General features: G+C 36.0%; 1 protein-coding gene across 3 annotated transcripts in view; it reads left to right on the top strand.

Moving 5' to 3' along the window:
- LOC111147041 (SAM domain-containing protein SAMSN-1) overlaps positions 1–22,466 on the top strand; it is a 152,910-nt gene that overhangs the window by 101,186 nt on the left and 29,258 nt on the right. Inside the window, exon 1 of one of the 3 annotated variants that reach the window (XM_022502914.1) lies at positions 1,184–1,414. The exons of the other annotated variants lie outside the window; for them this stretch is intronic. Within the exon in view, the coding sequence (XP_022358622.1) occupies positions 1,358–1,414 (57 nt within the window). The 5' untranslated portion in view covers positions 1,184–1,357. Of the gene's footprint in view, positions 1–1,183; positions 1,415–22,466 lie in introns of those variants that run through there. 3 annotated transcript variants of the gene reach the window in all.

Below are 22,466 nucleotides of genomic sequence, written 5' to 3'. Positions count from 1 at the left end.
GGAAAGACTGAGAAATTAAGTCAGCTGGTTTTGACCTAGAGAAGCTGCTCATTAAGACTATGGCACCACTGCTTTTCAACCCAGGGGTTTGATAAATGAAAATCTGGGTTGATTTTCTTAACAAGCCTGTTTTAATAGAGATGGAATTTTAGATGCTCCACAAGTCTCCCTTTGGTAAATCCCTTATTAACAAGAAAGCTTGAACTCTTTGCTTTTACTTTCTGGGTGTCTTGGTTTTGACATTATAATAAAAATGTTAAACCCTTCAGTTGGATGAGAAAAGTCTTTTTAAACCACATTAGCTCTATTCCAGGCCTATTAAATAGAGACTCTGGTTGCTTCATTTGAAGGTACCATTGATCCATTGGCTCATCACTGGAATAACAATTATCTGTAGATGGCATTGCCTTTGCAGCAGAAAAGACACCCAGTTAAGGCAGGGCTCTGTTTCATTGCTTTCCACATTGGTCAGGGCTTGACAACATAGTTAATGTAAAAGGTAAAAATAGGGGTGCCTGGGTGGCTCAGTGGGTTAAAGCCTCTGCCTTCGGCTCAGGTCATGATCCCAGGGTCCTGGGATCGAGCCCCACATCGGGCTCTTGGCGGGGAGCCTGCTTCCTCCTCTCTCTCTCTCTCTGCCTGTCTCTCTGCCTACTTGTGATCTCTGTCTGTCAAATAAACAAATAAAATCTTTAAAAAATAAATAAATAAATAAATAAAAGGTAAAAATATGTATAATCATTGAATTCTGAAGTCATACTCTTCTTTATATTTATTTGAATCTCACCCATACTCTGTTTTTTAAGTATATGCATCTGTGCTTTAAGGAGGATTAGTATTCCTCCTTGCTATAAAATCTAGTTCATTTTGTCTTATGACAAAGTTTATTTGGAAGTATAAAATTGACTAACCTGAGTATTCTCTGCATTTTTTTAATAGTAAAATGCCCACATCTCAAGTTTTATTTCATTTATGGGTTCAGATATTTTCCTCCCTCTATCCACAGAATGTGTGATAGATTTCTATTTTCATATAAACTAAAAAAAGGAAAAAAAATCTTTATTCTGCATCCTTATGGCCTTAATGGTAACTACAGGCATGTAAAAGTGTAAGATTTAGGAATCTACCTCATAGAGGATAGCAGACACAGATCATGAGTTACCAAAAATTACCGTTTAAAAAAAAAACAAAACTTTACCCATGTAGATGTGAAGTCATATCCTGGCCAAAGGAGGAAGTGGCAGGTCACTGAGCTCAAACTTATCTGCTATACATCATTGACGGCACAGTGCTGACAGCCTTCAGTTGTTTCTGTAACAACAGAAAGCATACTTGCTTGGAGTAGTGTGAATTCAAAATGCTGAAGAGAAAACCATCCAATGTTTCAGAGAAGGAAAAACATCAAAAACCAAAGGTAAGGTAATTTCATACACAAACAAAATAAAACCATTTAAAAGAATATACACACGGGCGCGCGCGCGCACACACACACACACACACACACACACCACACATTGTTCTTCTCTTGTTAGTTGTAAATCAATTCAACCCTAGGGTGAATGCTTCATGGCAAGCATGAAAAATGTTGAACTGCCAAAAAAAAAAAAAAAAAAAAAATGTTGAATTGCAAATTTAGGTGTTAAATAATACCTGACAATTACTGTCTCTGTAATTTTATTTTATAGTGCATATTTGATCATTTACATTTGTAACTCAAGTTAAAGTAAAGTTGGAGCTCAGATCCAACTTCATGGAAATCAATTTGGTGGTCTCTGGAAGGTTGATATTATGAAATAGTCTTGAACATTTTTAATAACCATAAAGTTGTCAATGTCTATTTAACTGAATGAATTTTATCCCTCACATGTTCAGCTCTCATAATACTTTTAATTATGAGAAGATTGTGAAATAGAGATGTTTTGGCTAAAATATTTGCTTTTTGGGGTTTTTTTTTTGTATTAAAATATGATAGTTTGTTGAAAAGATTATTTTTCCTACTCTCACTTGAACACTTTAATAGAGAGAGGATTGGGTTATATTTTTAAGAAGCATCAAAACCCCATATATTGATAGATTTATCAAATTGGTTCTGTTTGGAATGTTATGCTGTTCTTGTCTTGACAATAAGTGCCACTTTAAAAAAAAAAAGTACAGCATAAGATAACAAAGTTTAGATTCTATTGTAGAACTCTAAATTGGTTTCATTAATAACATGAGAGAAGCTATGAAATACTGGGTTCAAAGGTTTTCGCCAATACTTATACATTTCTTGAGTTCCCCAGATAAAAAATATTTTTAATCTATTTGTGAATGAACCATAGCTGAGGTCAGATGTCTTTTTAGAGGACTGACTTATTATCTATTATCGGTCTTTGTTTGGCACCCATTCTGAGAGAAAGGAGTTGGGAATTGATTGTGAACTTCTAAATTGATGTGGCATTGAACAATGGTCAATATTTTATAAGCCTTTGCAAGTTACTATACAACCTGTCTGAAGGAAACTAAAAAATAAAAGATTTCCAATCTTTAAAAACTAAGTCAAGCATCTTTAGTTAAAAATACAACTGGATAATGTATCATGATTTCTGTTTTTTTTCCCTAATATAATAAAAACTCACAGCAATGTTCCTCAAAGAGAAAGAAAAATTTCTAATACCATCACTTCTATACTTCAGATTAATTTTATATAGAATTTACTAAATTAAATGTAACTAATATTGAGTTGACAATTGTAGGTTTTAGGAAGATCATAAAAGTTAATATGAAACAGAGGTTTTCCTTTAAGTACTTAAAATCTGAAGTGAAAGTATTTCACAAGGACTGCATTATGTAGTGAGTTACTATCATATTTATGTCATTGAACTATTTTCAAAATAATACTGTAGTCTATCATCATCATTTGCCTTAATTGCAGGAACCATTGAAATGTAAGTGGAGTGTTGTTAATCTTTTGACTTCTTTATTCCTTTAAATAAAAATATATTTGATAACACCTATCTGGGAATAAAATACATCACAGAGAATAGTCATATTGGGACATATTAACTTTTGTTGTGAAGAACTTTTGTTGTGACATATTAACTTTTGTTGTGAATGAAGTCCCATTTTCCTTAGATGAGTGGTTTCATTCTCCATGAATTTGAAGAAATATGTGAGTGCATATGTACAAGTGTGTTTTTTGGATATTCCAGGTCCACAAAGGTCTTTCTTTATATATATATATATATATATATTTCCTTTCCTTTTCTAACCATTATAATTATGTCTTAGAAACAAATCATCTTCTATTCACATTTACTTATTTTATTGGGTAATTTTCTTTGTGAATTTTATGGAAAAACTGCAGAATCCCTAAAAGTTGAAAGATCTGCGTGTCATGACGATCTCTACAAATAAATGGCTAGTGGAATGAAGAGTGCAAATTCCTTCATCTACTGGAAGGGATCATATGGCCTGTGTCTAGAAAGATGGAATAGAACCATCAAGAAATCAGCCTGAATTATGGGGAATAACACAGTCTATGCTGATTAACTATGGGACCAAACAGTATTTCACATCTCCTGACCCAGAAAGACATACTCCTTGCACTATACTCTTTCAGAATATCTGAGAGAGATTTTCTTGTCTTTTACTGGGAACACTACAGTAGGTAAAGAACAACAGCATTAAAAATGAGGGAACCATTACTGAACCATCTAGTTTGCGTTAACTCCTGTGCTAATTATAGTTCAGGTGACCTAGTACCCAATTCGAAGGGTGAATGCATATTATACCTAATGTTGCCTCAGATAAAAATTATGGAACTGTTCATTTGAAAAGGAAATCAATGGAGAAGGACTTTGTTATGAGTATTTTTAAGTAGGTCCCACAATTGTGAGAAAATTCAAAACATTCATGGATATAAAATGTAGCAATAGATTTTATGAGCCTATATACAAAATGATTTATTATTTTCTTAAATTCACAAGTCTTATCAATAGACATGTCTGCAACTCAGAAAAATAATGAAAACACATGTTAAAATATGGTTTTACTGTCTTTAATTTTATCATTAACATGTCATAAATAAGGCCAATAGTATTCATATCTGTTATAAGGGATTCATAGTGTAGGTTAAGGGAGTAAGACCAGAGATATTCTATAAGGAAAACTGGGAGGGCTTTGGAGAATTATTACCAGAAAACCCCACTATGTATATTGGAATGTTAACAAATTCCAGAAAGTTTCATTTGTGTCTCAGAACTCTCTATGGTGTATATAGCTAAATTCCAAATTAATAAAGAAATTTGATTAATAATAGCTAAGAATATTACATTTAGATTAATCACTCAAAAATAGCCTTACTTAACATACATGCAAGGTTCTGTACTTTGGTTTTTGAAGTTTGTTTTTGCTTTCTCATCACTACTTCCCACCGCTGATAGGATTTTAAAAAATTTTAAGCGTATCTAGGATTCAGATTTGATAAGATATGATCTCATTACACTCTATAAATGCTTAAATTATAGAACATGATTTTCCGTGACTGTTTTTCCAGCTGAAATGTTTTATTTTATGTTTCTATATTTATTGTGAGTTTTTTATACGTTATTTAATATTTAATTTTTTTTTCAAGATTTTACTTATTTATTTGAGAGAGAGAGAGCATGAACAGGGGAGGGGCAGAGGGAGAAGCAGACTCCCCTCTGAGCAGGGAGCCCATCTGGAGTTTGATCCCAGGACCCTGAGATCATGGCGTGAGCCGAAGGCAGATGCTTAACTTACTGAGCCACTCAGGTGTCCCTAGTATTTAATATTTCTAGCAACTCTGTGAATCACTCTTACATAGCTGCATAGATGAGAAGACATAGAGAAGATTAATTAACTTGAGCAGAGACAGTCAGATGAAAAATAAAACTGTGTGATGTGGAATATATATGTCAGTTTCCAGTACTCCTGTTCTTAATTATTATGCTGCCATTACTAGCATAGGAACTGTAGATATGACTCCTATTTCTGTCTTAATTACCAAATATATTTTATGGAAACCAGGGAGAACATATGTTCAAGAGCCTCCATAAGCTGGAAAGGAATTTAGAAGTCCTCCATTCCTATCTCTGATTAGATACAAAAATTCCACCAACAAAATCCCTCCCGGTGTCCACTCAAGCTTCAAAACTTACACATGTAAAATAATAACAACTCTTAAATTTTTCTAATGTTCAAATTGTCAAAAAAAATCATGACCTAATAATGAGATTAAGTTAACCACAAATCGCCCTCCTGCCCTCAGCATACCACCATCAGTGTAGTAGGCCCCTAACAAACATGTGTGGAGTGAATGGATTTTCTTGGATCTACTCTGTGTATCCTGGTTCAGGTATGGATACCTATTAACGCAGTGCACTTTCATTTCCTTTGGTACTAAGTCTGTGAGTGTGTCCATAAGTTTATATGTAGACGTATAAATGCAACTGTAATTCATTTCCAAGTTTTATTTTAAGGACCCTAAGATAGCAAATGTTTTACAAGATTCTCTGGAGAGGCCGACCTTTACATAACCATAGACCTTTGTTCCAGGTCAGGGATTATGGCGGAAACTTCGAAAATAGAAAAAGAATAGATAAATGAAACTTTGCAACTGTAATTAGAACAACTTGGCCTTTATTCGGCTGGGATTAATGATCTGTGTTAATAAATTTTAACAGGATTTTTTTTTTTTTCAAATAAAGGAGATTCAAATACCACTGTTATTTTAAAGGGAAACACTGGAATAATGGCAGTTCTGGAAATAGCTTTTTTTTTTTTTACCATATTTTTAAATCTAAAGTACATACTAAATGAGACACCATTAGTGTCACAGATGCTAATTTTCACTAGCAATGACTGAAGTGGCATTCTTTCCCATTTGCATTTGATCCTAGCAATGATGAGAGGTGATGAGTTGATTATGAGCTGTTTTCACTGCACTGCCCGCTGTGCAAATTTATGCTCCTAGACAAGGATGACACGTAGTTGTGGCATTAAAGAGCTTTCTTCATCGCTTTTCCTATCAGGACTGCTGAGATACATTTTAACTCTTCTCTAACCAGGTATAAGAAAAGGGAAGAATGTTCACATGTACGGGTGCTTACTTTAGGCCAGGCAGTTACACAAGGGGCTTATGGCATTGTCCCTCCAGTTTACAGGAAAGAAAATAGTCCTGTATATGTGAAATATTGTCCTCAAGGTGTCATAGCTATATATTCAAGATTAGAGGAACAGCTTTTCTTCTTCTAAACTTGTGGATTTCCCCCCATTACTTCTTTTTGCTCCTTCATCTGGTGTGTAATATCGGACTTTAATTTAGATAAATTCAGTCGAATGTTTTGGCTTTTCAAACAAAGTGATCCCAAATAAGATATATGATATACAAGGGAAAAAGTACTTTAAATTTACTTTTTCCACTTAAAAATGATGGGTGTAAATTAATGTTTATTTTTACTTTTGGTTAATACTCTTCTCCACACCCGAAAAAAATCTCCCAAAAGGTTCTCATCATTTATGTATTTAGTTAGTATTTACCTCACCTTCGTTTTCCAAGAAATGGTTAAATTATGATCCCAAGCCAAAATAAAAATATTCAGGAGAGAACTGAGTATAGATCATGTTAAAATGTATCACAGGACCACCAAGGTCAAGTTGAACGTGGATCTAAGTGCCCGCTGCTCAGTGTGGTCATACAGACCAGGAGCTCTGGCATTTTAGGAGTCAGCTACAAGTGCCGACTCTCTGGCCTTCCCCAAACTTATTAAATCAGAATATATATTGTAACTAGATACCTATGAGTTCTTTGAGAACTTTAAAGTTCAGAAATGATGTTTGCATCGATGGTTCTCAAACTAGGTTGCACATTTGAATCACCAAAGAACTTTAAGAAATACTAACGATGGGATTCCATCTTCAGATGGAATCTGAATGTGCCTGAGCATCAAGAATTTTTAGTTACACAATCTGGAAACATTTCTTCTATTAATCTTTTCAAAAGACTTAGAAGGTAATTGATTAATCCGTTTATTCCTTCCTTCCTTCCTTCCTTCCTTCATTCATTCTTTAATACAACAAATATCTCTTGAGTGCTGACTATAGACAATACAGACCTTATGCTGGGAATGCAGTGGTGAATAAAATAAAGATCCCTGCCCTCGTAGAACTGACATTTACTGGGGATGACACACAACAAGCCAGATAAATATGTTAAATATACAGTATGCTAGGTAACGGTAAGTGCTAAAAGGGGGAGGGTTACTAACCACCAGGAAAGATTTGGTAAGAATGGGACATTTGAAAAAGGACCAGAAGGAAATGAAAGAGCTGCGCACGAGTTTGACTGATGTAATTATATTCCAGGCAGAAGGGAGAGCAAGTTAAACAGCCTTGAGGCTTGAGTGTGTTTGAGAAACAGTGGAACAGAATGCACAAAGGGAAGAGTATTCCCAAAGAGCAGAGTCATAGAGGGCTTCTAGGTCATTATAAAGATTTGGGCTAATATTGAAAACTTTGGAGAAAAGAAGGATCTGGCTTACATGTTAATGGGTTTATTCCATCTTTTGGTTTTCAAATACACTGACAAGACTTGGAAAATAGGGAGAAGAGACCCGTTAGGAGGCTCTTACAGAAACTAGGCAAGAGATGGTGGTGGTTCACACAAGGGGAGTGGCAGGGTGGTTGTTGAGAAGATGAATTTGGGACCTATTTGTACATACTGTGTCCATTTGAATATGTACAGGAAACTTAACCACACCACCTGTGCTCAAAAATGTTTACAGAAAGGCCACCACTGCCCTACACTGCTCTTTGCTTCTAATAATTGGTGCCCACATTCCCAGGAGAAATGCCTATATTTCTCTGTCATGGCCACCAGAAATTCACACCAAAATTGATGTGCAGCTTCCCCAAATTTTCTGCTCTTTCTCCAAACTACAATTTCTTGTTGAGCTTAATTCTCATTTCTAGTACATCTCAAAATCAGAAGAGATGAACAAATAATTTGTTCATTTCATCATGTTTAATTGTTTGAAAGAGTCAAATAATTTTAGCTTTGAAAACTTTTCTCCAAACAAAGCACTACTTCATTCTCACCTTCCCATTTTAGAGAATATGAATCTATAATCAAGTTGTATTGCAAGCAAGTAGCCAAAAAAGTAGAGCCAAATAGGTTGGCTAAACATGAAAAACAAACAACAACAAAAACAAAAGCAAAAACAAAACAGTGTCCACACAAGCATACAGGAAGTTCAGGAGACAAATGGCTGAGAGAATGACAGAAGTGTAGCCTCCCTTTCTTTGGAAATTTGGATATTATATCCTATGGGAAAAGTATCAAGTCACTACTTTGACTACCAATGCACTGGATTTGTTAAAAATCAATTTATGAAACACATCTCTTTAATCTTCCTTTGCCTTGCTTTGGAGACAAATGGCTTCATTATCCCTGAAGATTGTGTTTTTTTTCCCTAATGGAATCAACTCCATACTCTACATATCCAAGTTTCCCAATTTAGCATTACCAAACTGATCCATTTCTCTTCCTTTCTAGTGTTAAGGATTTAGGTGAACTTTTAGAAACAAGACATTCATAATTAGCTTCTTAGCAGAGAACAAAAATGTCCTACATTAAGAATTGATTAATAAGAACAGAAGAGGTTTTTAAGCTGTCTCTAGTGGTAGACGAAGTGATTCTTCTATACATAGACAGAGCCATTTGTCAGCACAGCTGGCCATGTCTCCTTTCTCCCCCCACGTGATGAGCCTTAGAAGTTTTACCTCACGGGCAGGAGTTTGCTGGGGTTGCCATTGCAAAATACAATGGGCTGGGAGGCTTAAAAAACAGAAACATACCCTCTCACAAACTGGAGGTTGGAAGTCCAAGATCAGGGTGTCTGTGGGGTTGTTTTCCTCTGTGGGTCATGAGGGGACGATCTGTTCCAGGCCTCTCTCAGTGGCTTAGAGATGGCCACCCATTACTCCTCTTCACTTAGTCATTCCTCTGGCCATGTACACCCTGGTAGACATCTCTCTTTATGCACCCAAGTCTCATTTTCTTATAAGGACTCCAGTACGATTGGATTAGGGCCTACCCTAACAGCCCCATTTTACCATAATCACCTCTTTAAAGGCCCCATGTCCAAACGTAGTCATAATCCGAGGTATGAGGGATTAGGTTTTGAACATACACATTTAAGGAAACTCAAAATTCAGTTCATTATATAGTCCGTGAAATTCTACTAATTTAAAATGAGGATTTGATTTTTGGCTGCTTCCTTCCTTCCAATGACCCTAGATCCCTCTTTACTTCCAGTTGGCCAGTCCCCTCATTCAGCCAGCCCCACTGACCTCATGACAGTGGCTCCCTTTTACCCACACTGTCCAGTCTTTTTCCTTGTTCTTTCCTTCCATCCAAACCTACCTCTGCTACATCCCACAAGGCCTCTACTAAGAATCACTGAAAATTAATAAAAGTAAAACTTCTGCTCTGCCCTCTTGGCCAGTGGCTTTCTGGCTACAGATTAAAATCACCTTTCTAGCTGGACTGTTAAACCCTCAACAAAGCCTCCACCAAGTAGCCCAAGGCAATGTCCTAGAGGACATCATGGCAGAGCAGTAGGGAACACAAACTAAAGTCACATAAACTTAGTTTTTTTTTTTTTTTTTTTTTTTTAAAGATTTTATTTATTTATCTGTCAGAGAGAGAGAGGGAGAGAGAGCGAGCACAGGCAGACAGAATGGCAGGCAGAGGCAGAGGGAGAAGCAGGCTCCCTGACGAGCAAGGAGCCCGACGTGGGACTCGATCCCAGGACGCTGGGATCATGACCTGAGCCGAAGGCAGCTGCTCAACCAACTGAGCCACCCAGGTGTCCCCATAAACTTAGTTTTAAAGTCCTATTTTGATTATCTTCTCACCAGGGGACATTGAACATTTTATTAAGCCCCTTTTGAGTCTCAGTGTGCTTATCTGAAGAAGGGGTGTATTAAAGTCATGTAGGATGGATGAGAGGATTTTGCTAATTACCATGTGGAAATTTTCTATCACATTGTACATGGTCCATTAATAATCTCACTCTCCTTTCCGCTTTCACAGTGACTGTTCCACATTTCTATTATTTCTTGTAACACAGTTTAGTCCAATATGCCCTCCCAACCAGAGTTATCATCAAGAACAGGGGATGTACCTTATGCATATTTGCATCCCTGGAATTTTTGCTGGGGTACAAGGGGGACTAAACTCAATCCGCCTGACTTTCAGACTCCACGTGCTTCCTATTATACTTCGGCTACTGCCAAAAATATTTATCATACAGAACATAGTCAGGATTTCTCAATGTGTGTACAATGAGTGTGAAATGACTAATGGATAATATTAGTCATCTAAAAAGTACTCTACTCCAGGACATAGTTTACAAAGAGGTTGCTGACAAAGATCTGGGCAACACCCACGTGAAGCAAAGGAACCATTCTTAGAATCAGAATATGATGAAACAAAACAATAATTAAACATGGCAATTTAATATAGCTGATGAGTTAAAAAAAAAAATAGCAAAGGGGCTTGCTTTGCCGGAAGCCTAGAAAAGAGTGGAAGAGTAGAATTGTGTCAATATCAGCAGAACAACATAGATCAACCAAAGCAAATATTCCATTTGGCTCAGTGGACTTGCTCACTTAGTAAGATAAATAATTCAGGATTTGTAGTTTCCTGTGTCTAGCCCTGGGTGCCACCTAGTTACTGTAGCTTTACTCCACTAAGGAAGCAAACTTCCAACAATGATCTTGTGTCTCCTATAGTGTTTCCTCCAGGGGAGAAAATTCTTTGATAAGTCAACAAGAACATGTATTCTTCTTGATGGTTGAATTTCCAATACCCTACCAATACTTGCCATTGCCGTTTTGGGTATCTTATTAGTTTAGTTTATGAGTCAGTCCCTCAGAGATTATTTCAGAAAGATTGAAAAACAAAGTTTCTATATCTGATGAAGTGAGGTCCTGCCATTAGACATGGAGACCTAGCCAAGAAACAGGCTTCCTAGGAAAGCCTGAGTGGCCAGCTGGCCCCACCTTTTCTCTACATACATACAATGGAGACAACTAAATATAAAATAATGAAGTTCCCTTTCTACGTTTTTCATAATTTAAATAATTTAAATTCCTGACATAAGATTTAAGGCAGCTTTACCTTGTAGCAAATTCTATTTTATACCATACATAGTGATATGTCTAGGCATTAATCTGGATATTTGGTTTAAATTTTTTTTCTGAATATTTCACATGGTTACAGCTATGCAACTTTGATTTTTTTCATTAAGTAAAAGTAACAAAATGAGTAATTAAATATACAAATTATACAATGCTAGTTATTATACAGCTATCATCTTCTAAGGCCATCTACGTTTCAAGTTACTTTAAGATTAAGAATATCTCACTATAATTAGTTATCAATTTTAAAGCAGGCCATTACCTATAAAACAAATAATTATACCAGATTTCTAATTTTGAGAGAAATTTCCTTCCAAGATAAATGGTCTCGTCAGACATTGTAAGTTAAAGAATTATCAAGAGAGTTCATTCCTATCTATCTATCGTTACATTTCAACATCACTGTTACCCCTCAGTATAATGAACTGCTTAAATAGCCAAATCAAATTTGCTGAAAGGTGAATGGGACTGATCATAAGGAAGTTACAGAACCCTAACATCTCTTCCAAATATCCTAGCATGAACTTACTATTTTTTTCCCACCTATTCTTTCCTTGTTTGGATTACAGACTGTATATTTGCCCCACATAAACATGTCTGTTCTTACTAAGGAAAAAACGTTTAAATTCCTAACCAAAGTGGCAGTGGGTGCTGCCTGAGATGGGAATGTTTATAAGCTTTATGATATTAACTGCAGCACTCAACCTCAGGTGGCATAAAGCATGCAAAAAAGAACTTTCTGTCAGTTTTATTATTTCTAAAAAGGTTCCCCTTGAAGCAGAAGAGTGACCTTGCTCTGCTGAGCTGACATATGCCACTGGATTAATGGTCGAGCTCTGCTGGAGGGAAGCTCACGGAAACATTACAACTCTAGAAGCTGGGCTGGCGGTGACCATTAATCAGGGGGACCAAAATCATGCATCAAACACACTCATTTAAAAGTAGTAAAAATGACTTAAAAAAAAAAAAACTTTTTGAGAATTAGCTTATTGTTTGTCATTACTTGTGTTCAAGGAGATCACTGCATGACTAAAATATCCCTTGAGGAGACCTTTAGAAAGGTTATTATGTACCCAGAGGCCACATGAAGACAGAGGACATAGAAGACTAATGGAAGTGACTGAGTTTTTGTTCCAGAGAATTTGAGGGGAAAGTTTATTCAATTCTGGATTCTGTTTTCCCAGCTTAATTTTCACTCCTTTATTTAAACATGATTTCAAAACAATGATTATTTCGGTTCTTTGTGATGACTTTATTTGTTAAACTGGAGTAACTCGGTTTCGTGGTATAAACATTTGATTGGTGAATATGTTGGGAAATTGTTCAGCAACCTAAAGTTTAGTCAACATCCAACTGTTATGTTCAATAGTATCTTAACAGACTAAAAAGTACATTCTTCCACCATGTGTCAGCTAATGAAGCATTTTTCATGACTTTTCCTCTCTCTGATTACTGAAAAGAAAAAAAGAAAACTAAGTCTAAATTCATTAAAAGGTAGAAGAGCGGAAGAGGCATTTGTTAAGAAAACCAGAATTTTGGGTGCCTGGATGGCTCAGTGGGTTAAGCCTCTGCCTTCAGCTCAGGTCATGGTCTCAGGGTCCTGGGATCGAGTCCCACATTGGTCTCTCTGCTCAGCAGAAAGCCTGCTTCCCTCTCTCTCTGCCTACTTGTGATTTCTCTCTCTGTGTGTCAAATAAATAAAATCTTAAAAAAAAAAAAACAAAGAAAGAAAACCAGAATTTTGATACTTAAGATAATGGTCAATATAGGAAGGCCTGTTATGATTAGTTCTTGAAAATTATTCTTCTCCAGAGTGCCTAGGTGGTTCTTCTGGTTAGGCCTCCAACTTTTGATCTCAGCTCAGGTCTTGATCTCAGGGCTGTGAGTTCAAGCTCTAGTGTGGAGCCTACTTAAAAAAACAAACCAACCAAAATAACAACAACAATGCAAATTATTCTCCTGGGGTACCTGGCTGGAACATGTGACTCTTGATCCCGGGGTTGTGAGTTCAAGCCCCACACTGGGCATAGTTTAAAAAAAAAAAAAAAAAAAGTAAGAAAATTATTCTCCTAAATAACTTTCCTTTACATCATACTCACTATTACCTTCATTAGCCATACCCTACACAGGAGGATTATTTATACAGTTATTTATATATGTATTTATTTCTATAAAGGTTATTTACACAGTTCATTTGCAAGATTGTTTTTGAAGTTTAGTTATAGAATGAAAATAGATAATTATGGGTCAGCAATTAAAATATTTAATACTTGGCTATAAGTAGGAAAAATCTAATATGCACACAATAGAAAGCCAATTTCTAAATTTATGGAAGAATAATGCTTATTTTTTTTTCATTGGAAATTTGAATCATCTCTATTTGGTTATCATCTGCTCTCTCTCAAGCTACTAGATAACAAAATTAGTAATGAGAAATTTGTGCAGGCAAGTTACTTAGAGTAGGGATGGTAAATACACCAAACATGTTGCCTGTAATTCCTTACTCCTATCCCCACCACCTTCCCTAAAACACACACTATTTTCTGTAACAATTGTTGACACAGTTGATCATGACCTCTTTCACTCTAACCCTGAAAATGGCCTCAGAACCCTTCTCAGTATAGCTCTTTATTAAATTTTCAACAAACTATCTGTGCTGGTGCAAGAATTGAAAACTTATTGGTTCTGAGAGATAGTTCTTCCAGATAATGGAAAAATCCTAAACAAATATTCCTGTACTGAATACACAACACTTATAGTGACCAAAATTATGATGTTCCCTAGAAACAGCCTTTCTCTCCCTTGAAGATTTCAGGAAATAACTAGACACATTTTTGTTACCCAGTGTTTCACTTAATATAAGTGAGTGGTCCATCACCTTTGTGTAATTTTGTCATTATTTTAGCAATCACCATCTTTGGGTTTGGAGATTTCTAAAGAGTCCCTTGGTTAACAACTACATAATCTCTTAGGAATAACTTTCGAGACAAATTCAAACTGTATTGATTTCAATTGATTTTTAAAAATTTCTCAACGTATTAATGCCCCTTTCTTTAGACTGACTATAAATAATAAAGGTACAGACATATGTCTACAAAATGCCCTTCATGTACTAAGTAGTCAGTGCAAATAACTATTCATAAATGGATGAATATAAATTTCAAAGTTGATGTCTATTATACGTTATTAAGTTCATTTATTCTGTGAATAAATATAATCTGCTTTAGGAACTGCTTCTATATTTGTATACCATGCATTTAAATATGGTTTTACTTAGCTCTTAGGGATTGAAGTTATTAGGTTGATGGCAACAATAGAGTACAAATTCCTCCAGGATGGATTCTTGTCTTATTCATATAGACAGCCTGACCCCAAGCATAAAGTTTAGCCAAAGAAGCCACTTAATATATTTACGTTGAGTAGTGTAATGCAACACCTTATAGTCTGCAATTAAACACCAGTAAATTATGTTCCTTGGCTATAACCTGATCAAATTATAATTTGCTTTTGGGTTAACCATGAAAAATATGGCTTTTGGACAGTTAACTTGAAAAGGAATGTGGGATTTTTCATCTGCTGTGGTTTTCCCAAGACTCACAACTGTAGGATTTTTCTGCATAGATACTCTAGCACTTAAGAACGGGAGCGGTCAGCGTGTGCTAACCAGGGGACAAACTGGCATGTGATCTCCTAGGGATGGAGGGACTGGATCCTGCTCTTGAAGAATGGACTGGATCTGAGTGGGTGGAAAAAAAGAGGAAAGACATTTCTTGGAAAACAACAAACAAAATAGAAACAAAAAAAAAAACAAAAACAAAAACAAAAAACCAGCAGGAGCAACAGCTTAGAAAAATAAGTGAATGTGTCCTTTCTGCCAGTTCCGCCCAATCAGACTGACTACCATTACCTGATACCATGGGGAATCATGAAAGTGCAGCATGCTGAGCTCAAGCTTTAGTTTATTGACTAAGGAAGAGCTACTTCAACTCTTTGAGCCTCAGTTTTCCTCCTCTGTTTTCCTAGCCATCAGTTTTCCTAGCTCAGAGGGTGATTACGTTTATTTAATGAGATAATCAGAGACAGATCCCTTGGCGTGGAACAAATCCTCAGTAACCATCATAAGAACAGGGAGCAAGCTTTTACATTTTGAGAGGAGCGAAATGATAAGAATCGGTATTTTTAAAAATTAATTCAATGGGTGGTGTTAGATAACTGGAAAGGCAAGAGTTTAGGGACTGAGAAGCTAAATGTTAGCGCCTTGGCTCGGGACTGGGGTTAGAAGGACAAATTTACTAGCAGTAATGAAAATAAATGCCTACAGTAGAGATTTCAAGAAAGAACTGAGCAGATGTGGAGGCTAAAAGAATGTGTGTGCGGTATACTGCATTTTGCATTATGTGTCCGAGCTCCTCAAAGTGAGCAAACACAGATTTCCACAAGGGCAGGCTCAGAAGATAGAATCAAAGCAGATCCTCAGGGGCCACTGGATATATAAGCAGAGAGAGCCTTTGGTTGGCACATCTGCCTTCCAGCCTGAAAGCAGGCAGAGAGGCCACTGTGGGCTTAGAGCAGCTATGAACATGGGTTCCCTGGAGAAATTCTTGAAGATTGCAAGGAAGCCATGGTATAATGAAACAATTCCAGGAGGATCAAGAGGGACCATTTAGTAGTTAGAGAAAGAGAAAGAAGGAATAAACCGTGAGCTGTAACAATATTCTAGCAGTGAGTGAGCCAAGCAGAAGTTTTGCAATAGGGAGGAGAAGAAGCTGAGCAGTCCAGGGTAGCCTGATCATGGTCACATTTTTTTTAAGGTTTTGTTTTTTTTTTTTCAATCTCCTTTTTACTCTATAGGGTTTTGTAGGAATCGGTGATACCAAGTGACTGAACCTTTGCCACATTAAGCCTTTTACCTGAAAACAAGATATTTAAGACGTAGCACTACTACGTCTTTTAAAACCTCTTTTCAGCTCAAATAGAATATCCTAATTTCTATTCAGTTCTTAAAACTGCAACCTGACTTACAGTCTATGGATGTAAGTAAATTGTGGCATACAGCAATAAATCCTGCAGAGAAGCAACTGAGAATTTTAAACATCTGAGTCTTTTTTACTCACAAAACTTGTTTTGTTACATTAAACAGGCAGATGTGAATAACCACTCTTATAGGTTATGGATCATTTTGCATTGATTTTTTTGTTGTTGTTCTAGTTTCTTTCTTTTGAGGCAGTTTCAGTTCGCACAAAAACATCTCTAGGGGCACATCAACTTTTGAAAGTAGAGCTTTCGCTTGGAAATTTTGACACAACTTTCAACTATTTGGGTGGAATCAGAATCTACACTTCCTTTAGGTATTTTGCAGTTGACAGAAAAGATACTGAACCAGAGAGATCAAGTGAACTCATTTTGTCCTGAGTCCAGATCTACATTAACAATATGTAGAGCACCGCCATATGTTTCAGATTGGGTGGCCTTGACTCCAGGTTAAGTTGTCGCTGTTGAAGGTTATGTCTCACAGTTCCAGTTGTCTCTTACTCTTCAACCCCCTGACACAAAACCATCTCCCATCGACACCACATGAGTGTCATTATTTAACACTGAGGCAATCCTAACAGGTTATTTTAAGTGAGTTAAATTTGTTTCACACTCGAAAAGATCTCAGTACCTGAGTCAAGTTAGAACAATTAAATCCTCGAATGTCTTTGGATGAAAGCTGACAATTTATTGACATTTAACATACTATTATTATAGAATATTCATACAAGCACATGTTGAAACAGTTCTGATTTTCAAGAGCATATTACTAACCATCGCTCTATGTGCAATATTTAGAAGATGTGAGAACTCATTGGCAGAGAGTGTGTAATCCTTAATTTGCCAGTGTATTTCAAAATACTGCGGATGTCTGACTCAGATATGTAAATTTTTTCTTTGAAATAGACTGTGAAACTTTTCCACCAGTGCCTTACCAGTCATGCTGGAGATAAGATTTTACTTGAAGACCCTCAAAGTTGACGGCTGGTTAAGAAATGAAAATAAGGGTCAAGTTGTCTTGGTTTTTTGTCAAAAGGTTGATTTGTGTTTCCAAAAAGAGACCCCCAAGTGCTCTTCATGTTGATAAATTTAGGCTGGCCGTTGTTCTAAGAATCTGATTCAGTTCCGTTCGTTCGATCAAGATAACTTTCCAAATTTCCATCCTGCTCAGATAGCAAGTTTCTTTGAAAATAGAAGACAAGATCGAAACTTTGGAATGGGATGGCATAGTTGAGATTACATCCGGGTGGAGAAGTGAAAAAAAAAAAAAAGAATTTATTTTTGCAAGTTCTGGTTCCTGTAAATTTCCTCACTGAGAAGGACTAGATCATTTCTAAGAACATTGTCAGCTTTATATCATGACATGACATTCTGTAATAATTAGATTTGTTATACAAAACTAGGGGAAAAATGTGACTAACAAAACAATGAATTGTCTTAAGTTCTTTTATATTATTCATTGCTTTGTTTAGGGACACACACAGATGTGTTTGAACACTCCCAATGACACTATTCAGCCCTTTTTTGGTGGAAGCCAAGTAGAGTAAGTAGAAGAAAGTAATCTGTATCCTATAATTGCAGAGAATCGGGCAATCTAATAACGTGCATCTATATCAGAAAGTTGACTATTCTAAAATCAACTTGGAAAGCAAAACTTTATTTTCTCCTTCAGTATGTCTGTACTTTCAAACAACTATGATGAAATCAATATGAATTATATTTTTACACATTGGTTCCTTAGAAAGTTGTGTAACCATTACCTTTTGTTTAAAGACTATTTTTTAGACAGTTTTAGAGTAACAGCAAAATTAAGAGAAAAGTAGTTTTTCCGTGTACCTCCCAGCCCCTGCACATGATTAACTCTTATTTATTACATACTACATAGGTATGTTTATCTTTCCTTTTTTTTTTTTTTAGCCCAACATTATACTATGGGAAACTTCAAGCATATGCAAAAACAGAGTAGTACAGGGGTGCCTGGGTGGCTCAGTGGTTAAGCGTCTACCTTCCACTCAGGTCATGATCCCAGGGTCCTGGGATCAAGCTCCATATCCTGCTCTCTGCTCAGTGGGGAGCCAGCTTCTCCCCTCCCTCTGCCATTCCCCCCATTTGTGTGGGTACACTCTCTCTCTCTTTCTCTCTCTCCATCAAATAAATAAATAAATCTTAAAAAAAAAAAAACAGAGTAGTACAATCTACCTCATATCTCCATCACCCAGTTAACCATTGAATAATGGCCAGCCATGTTTCTTCTTCATGCCCACACACTGGCATTAGGTTATCTTGAATTATAAGTAAAAAATAACAGTACTTCCTCAATATCATCAAATAGCTAGTTATTTTAAAAATTTCCTCAGTTGTGTCCTGGCTGCTTTTGCTACAGTGGTTTCTTTGATCTATATCTAAACAAGATCCATGAGTTGTATTTGGTTAGACGCCTCTTAGAGGTTCTTAGTCTTTCTATCGATCAGTCAAAGAAACCTAGTTATTTGTCCCGTAGATTTTCTTACTGTCTAGATTTTTCTGATTGACTGCATCCTTTTGGTGCCATATAAAATGTTCCTTTGTTCCTATATTTCCTATAATCTAGTAGTTACATACAGAAGTTTGGTGTGATTGCGCTTTTTTTTTCCCCTAAGACTGCCTCACTGGTGATATTAGGTCCTACTACTAGGAAGCCCATATTCTAGTTGTCTCTTTTTGTAATTCTTGTAGCCATCAAGGATCATCACCGAGATCCTTTATTGCCATCAGGGGTTTATGAAACAGTGACTTTGTCATTTCATCATTCCTAACTGATTAGCTTGAATATACACACACACAGAAAAAGATAATTTTTCCTCATTAACTATTTACTCTGAAATATGTTTCATAAAAGAAGAGCACCTCGAATGCTTATGTCCTTTCCTTTATTTGCCAGTTTTCATGATATAACTGTAATGTTTCCAAAAGTGATCACTGATTTTTTTTTTCCTTTTGGTATCATGAACTCACCAACTTTCATATATTAGATGCATTTCAATATTCATTTATTATTCTTATTGATATGAAAGTTATCCCACCTTTGGATACAATCTACTCCAGTGAGAATAGTTTCAATATGGCCCCTGTGTTGTTTTGATAGGGGCTTAGTAGTCTTTAGTAGTACTAGTACTACTACTAGTACTTAGTAGTACTAAGTTCAAAGACATAGTAGTCTTTAAAAGACCACTTGCTCTATGCCATGAACAATATGAGAATTTTGGCTGAGAACCTTAACTCCAATGTCATTAACATCATTACTTATTTTTATGGTCCCTCAACATATGTATTTATATATATATGTCAGTATTATTAATAAAAATATGATTACTGAAAACAGGTTAAAATTTAATTTGTCATTGTTTTTTGTGCTTGGGATAGTCAAATCATGGTTCTTAAAAGTCATTTAAAATAATTCCTCTCTCTAAGCCACAAATTCAATATAGGATTAGGTTCATTTGTTTGATTTTTATTTAGAATTTTTAGGGATCATTTTTTATTTTTGTTTAATTCTGTTAAAAATAAGTAAAAGTTACATGGTTTTAAAGCCAAATCTAGAAAAGGAGGTCTATTCAAAGAAGTCTGTTTCCTCTCCTTTTTCACTTTGCTCATTTTGCCCCATATGTACTCACCTATATTAAAACACAAACATCTATTTCCACCCTTAGATAAATGACATCCTACTATGTACATTTTTCTCTACATACATTGGGCTTTTTTCACTTCTACCATATCCTGGAGATCATTCCGCGGAAGTATAAAGAGATGCATTTCAACTTTATGTAGTTACACACTGTTTCATTGTTTGGCTTTACCACGCATTATTCAATCAGCCCCTTCGATGAGCATTAGGGTTTACAGCTTTTTTATAATATAGAAGTTTTATAGTGAATGTGGATTCGTAAGTCAGTTTACAGCCAAGTGTGTGTCTCTGGTACAGATGTGTAGGAATGGAATTGCTGGGTCAAAGGGCAAATACATATATAATTTTACTAATTTCACCAAATTACCCTCCACAAATGTGCTATTTCACAAATGCATATTTAATTGCACAAGGAAAGGCTGTATAAATATAGAGAGAGTAGAATTAAAGACTAAATATGATCTAATGTCAACAGATACAAAGAATTATCTAAAATACTAATTGCATTTTTATTTAAGTTACCCTTCCCGTTGATAGCTATTCATTCATAGAACAACTCTGTCTTGATGAGAGCTTCTGTCACAAGATAGTATTTGCCAAATCTAATCCATTATGATTAGACGATGCAAAATTATTGATATTCAAACACATTCTCTTATATAAAGGGGTAATATCTAGGAAGCCAGCTTGCTTCCACATGATTCACCTTTTCATTGAAAACTTAACAGGAGTAAAATTATAAATTTGTTCGTTGTGCATACCTCACAGTAGACATTAGCCCTTTTCATCGTAAGCCATAACCTATACATTATGAAACCATCTCAGAAAGTCACTAACTTTTAGACTAGAGAATAATGAAATTTTAAAAACATCATTTTAAATACTTAGATTTGCTTTTTAACGGCGTCTTATCATGGATTGATATTACACTCCTTTGGTTTAAAGCTGTTGAGTGATTCACAGTGAGATGACTGAGAAAACCCAAAGTAATAGTCTAAAGACTTCTTAAACCACTGCTGCTCTTTATTGATATAATGAGGGGAGAATTAATTTTAAGAGGTGGTGACTATTGATTACTTAATGGCAGAAGATAGTGTTGAGAAATGCTGAAGTGAGCCTATTCTGTGCCCTCCTGGGCAATAGGACCCATTATCCAGTGGTGGAAATCATGCCGTAACCCTCATTAATATTTAATAGGCAGGACGCAGGCTGGATGCAAAGTGGCCAAATTGCCCCAGGAATAGGCTCCAATAGGCCATCAGAATGTTTCGAGTATATAAAAGAGTAACAGATTTCCCTGGGTTCAGATTGTTTATAAGCAGGACAACAGTACAACCAATTCCCTTTTGTGATCTCTGGGCCATGATGGCCTCATGGAAATGCCTACTAGGCGAGCTAACGCGGTTAAGGCTCTGGGAAGTCATTCTAGGTTAGTAAGCCCTGCCCGGGAAGACTTAGTATTTTCCAGTGTGGTTCTCAGTTTCAGCCCTACTCTTTCTGTCTTCTCGCCACAAGCTGAAGGGCTTGTTCAGCAGGGGTGGCGAGTCAGCAAAAGGCGTTAATTGTGTCTAACACAGCCATCATCCTTGGGGCGATATTACGCATCACACCGTCTATCAAGCTAACCCCTTGTCACACGTCAGGATCTTTTTATTTCGGCTCATTTAAAAGGGAAACAAGGAGTTTTAAAGATAGCTGGTGGAGAAACAAGACTGTAGGAGTGCTTGTAAGAAGGACGAGGCTTTCAAGCTGACTTGCACTGAACGGGGCTGTGGCTTCTAAAAGGACAAGACACGGTTTTATAAATTGCTGGCTCCCTTTGTTAACTTTTCAAATTACCAGGTTATTTTTCAGTACCAGCAGCTTATTCTGAAAATATTGTAAGCTTGGAATGAAATTAAGTTCTTGAGCTAGAACATATTCTTGGGATTTATGTCTACATAAAGGACACAACATCAAGATATCCACCACTCCAAACAATGTATAAAATTAAACAGATAGTGAAGAAATAGCCATTTCTTTTTTTTTTTTTACTCAATGACTCTAAAGATTATTGAGAATGTACTTAGGAGAATCATTTACTGTAACATATGAGGAATTATTTATAATTACCTGCCTAGAATGAGTTACATAAGAATAAAAATTTAGCTTTGTAGGCAGAAAGTATCCAAGGGAACAAGTCTTCTATTAACATATTGAGCTTTTTCTCAAAACCAGTGAATGAAATTGACCCAGAGGTCTCATTGTAATTCCATGCTAAGTGTGGACAAATTCAGTTTTACTTCCAACCTTAGACTGGGCATGCCTAAATGCTGCTTTCAATTTATTAATAGCTCTATGTGTATGCCTTCTCTGACACCAAGTAGAAAGTCTCAAATTATTATGTTATCAATGATAAATGGATTTGTGTTCATTTTTGTTTTTTTGGCAAATATGATCTTTATGCGGCATACTGTGGTGGCTCTACTCAGATTTTTTGTTTCGTTGTTATTTATTACTTGGTTGGTTAGTAATACATGTCATCCCATCGTGGAAATTAGTTGGGGCTAGCTCGCTTCAAGAA

Source organism: Enhydra lutris, unplaced genomic scaffold (assembly GCF_002288905.1).
Source record: "Enhydra lutris kenyoni isolate GAN:26980312 unplaced genomic scaffold, ASM228890v2 scaffoldscaffold2, whole genome shotgun sequence".
Lineage (NCBI taxonomy): Eukaryota > Metazoa > Chordata > Mammalia > Carnivora > Mustelidae > Enhydra > Enhydra lutris.
The sequence above is the reverse complement of the archived record's forward strand: the minus strand, read 5'-3'. Positions and strand labels throughout refer to the sequence as shown.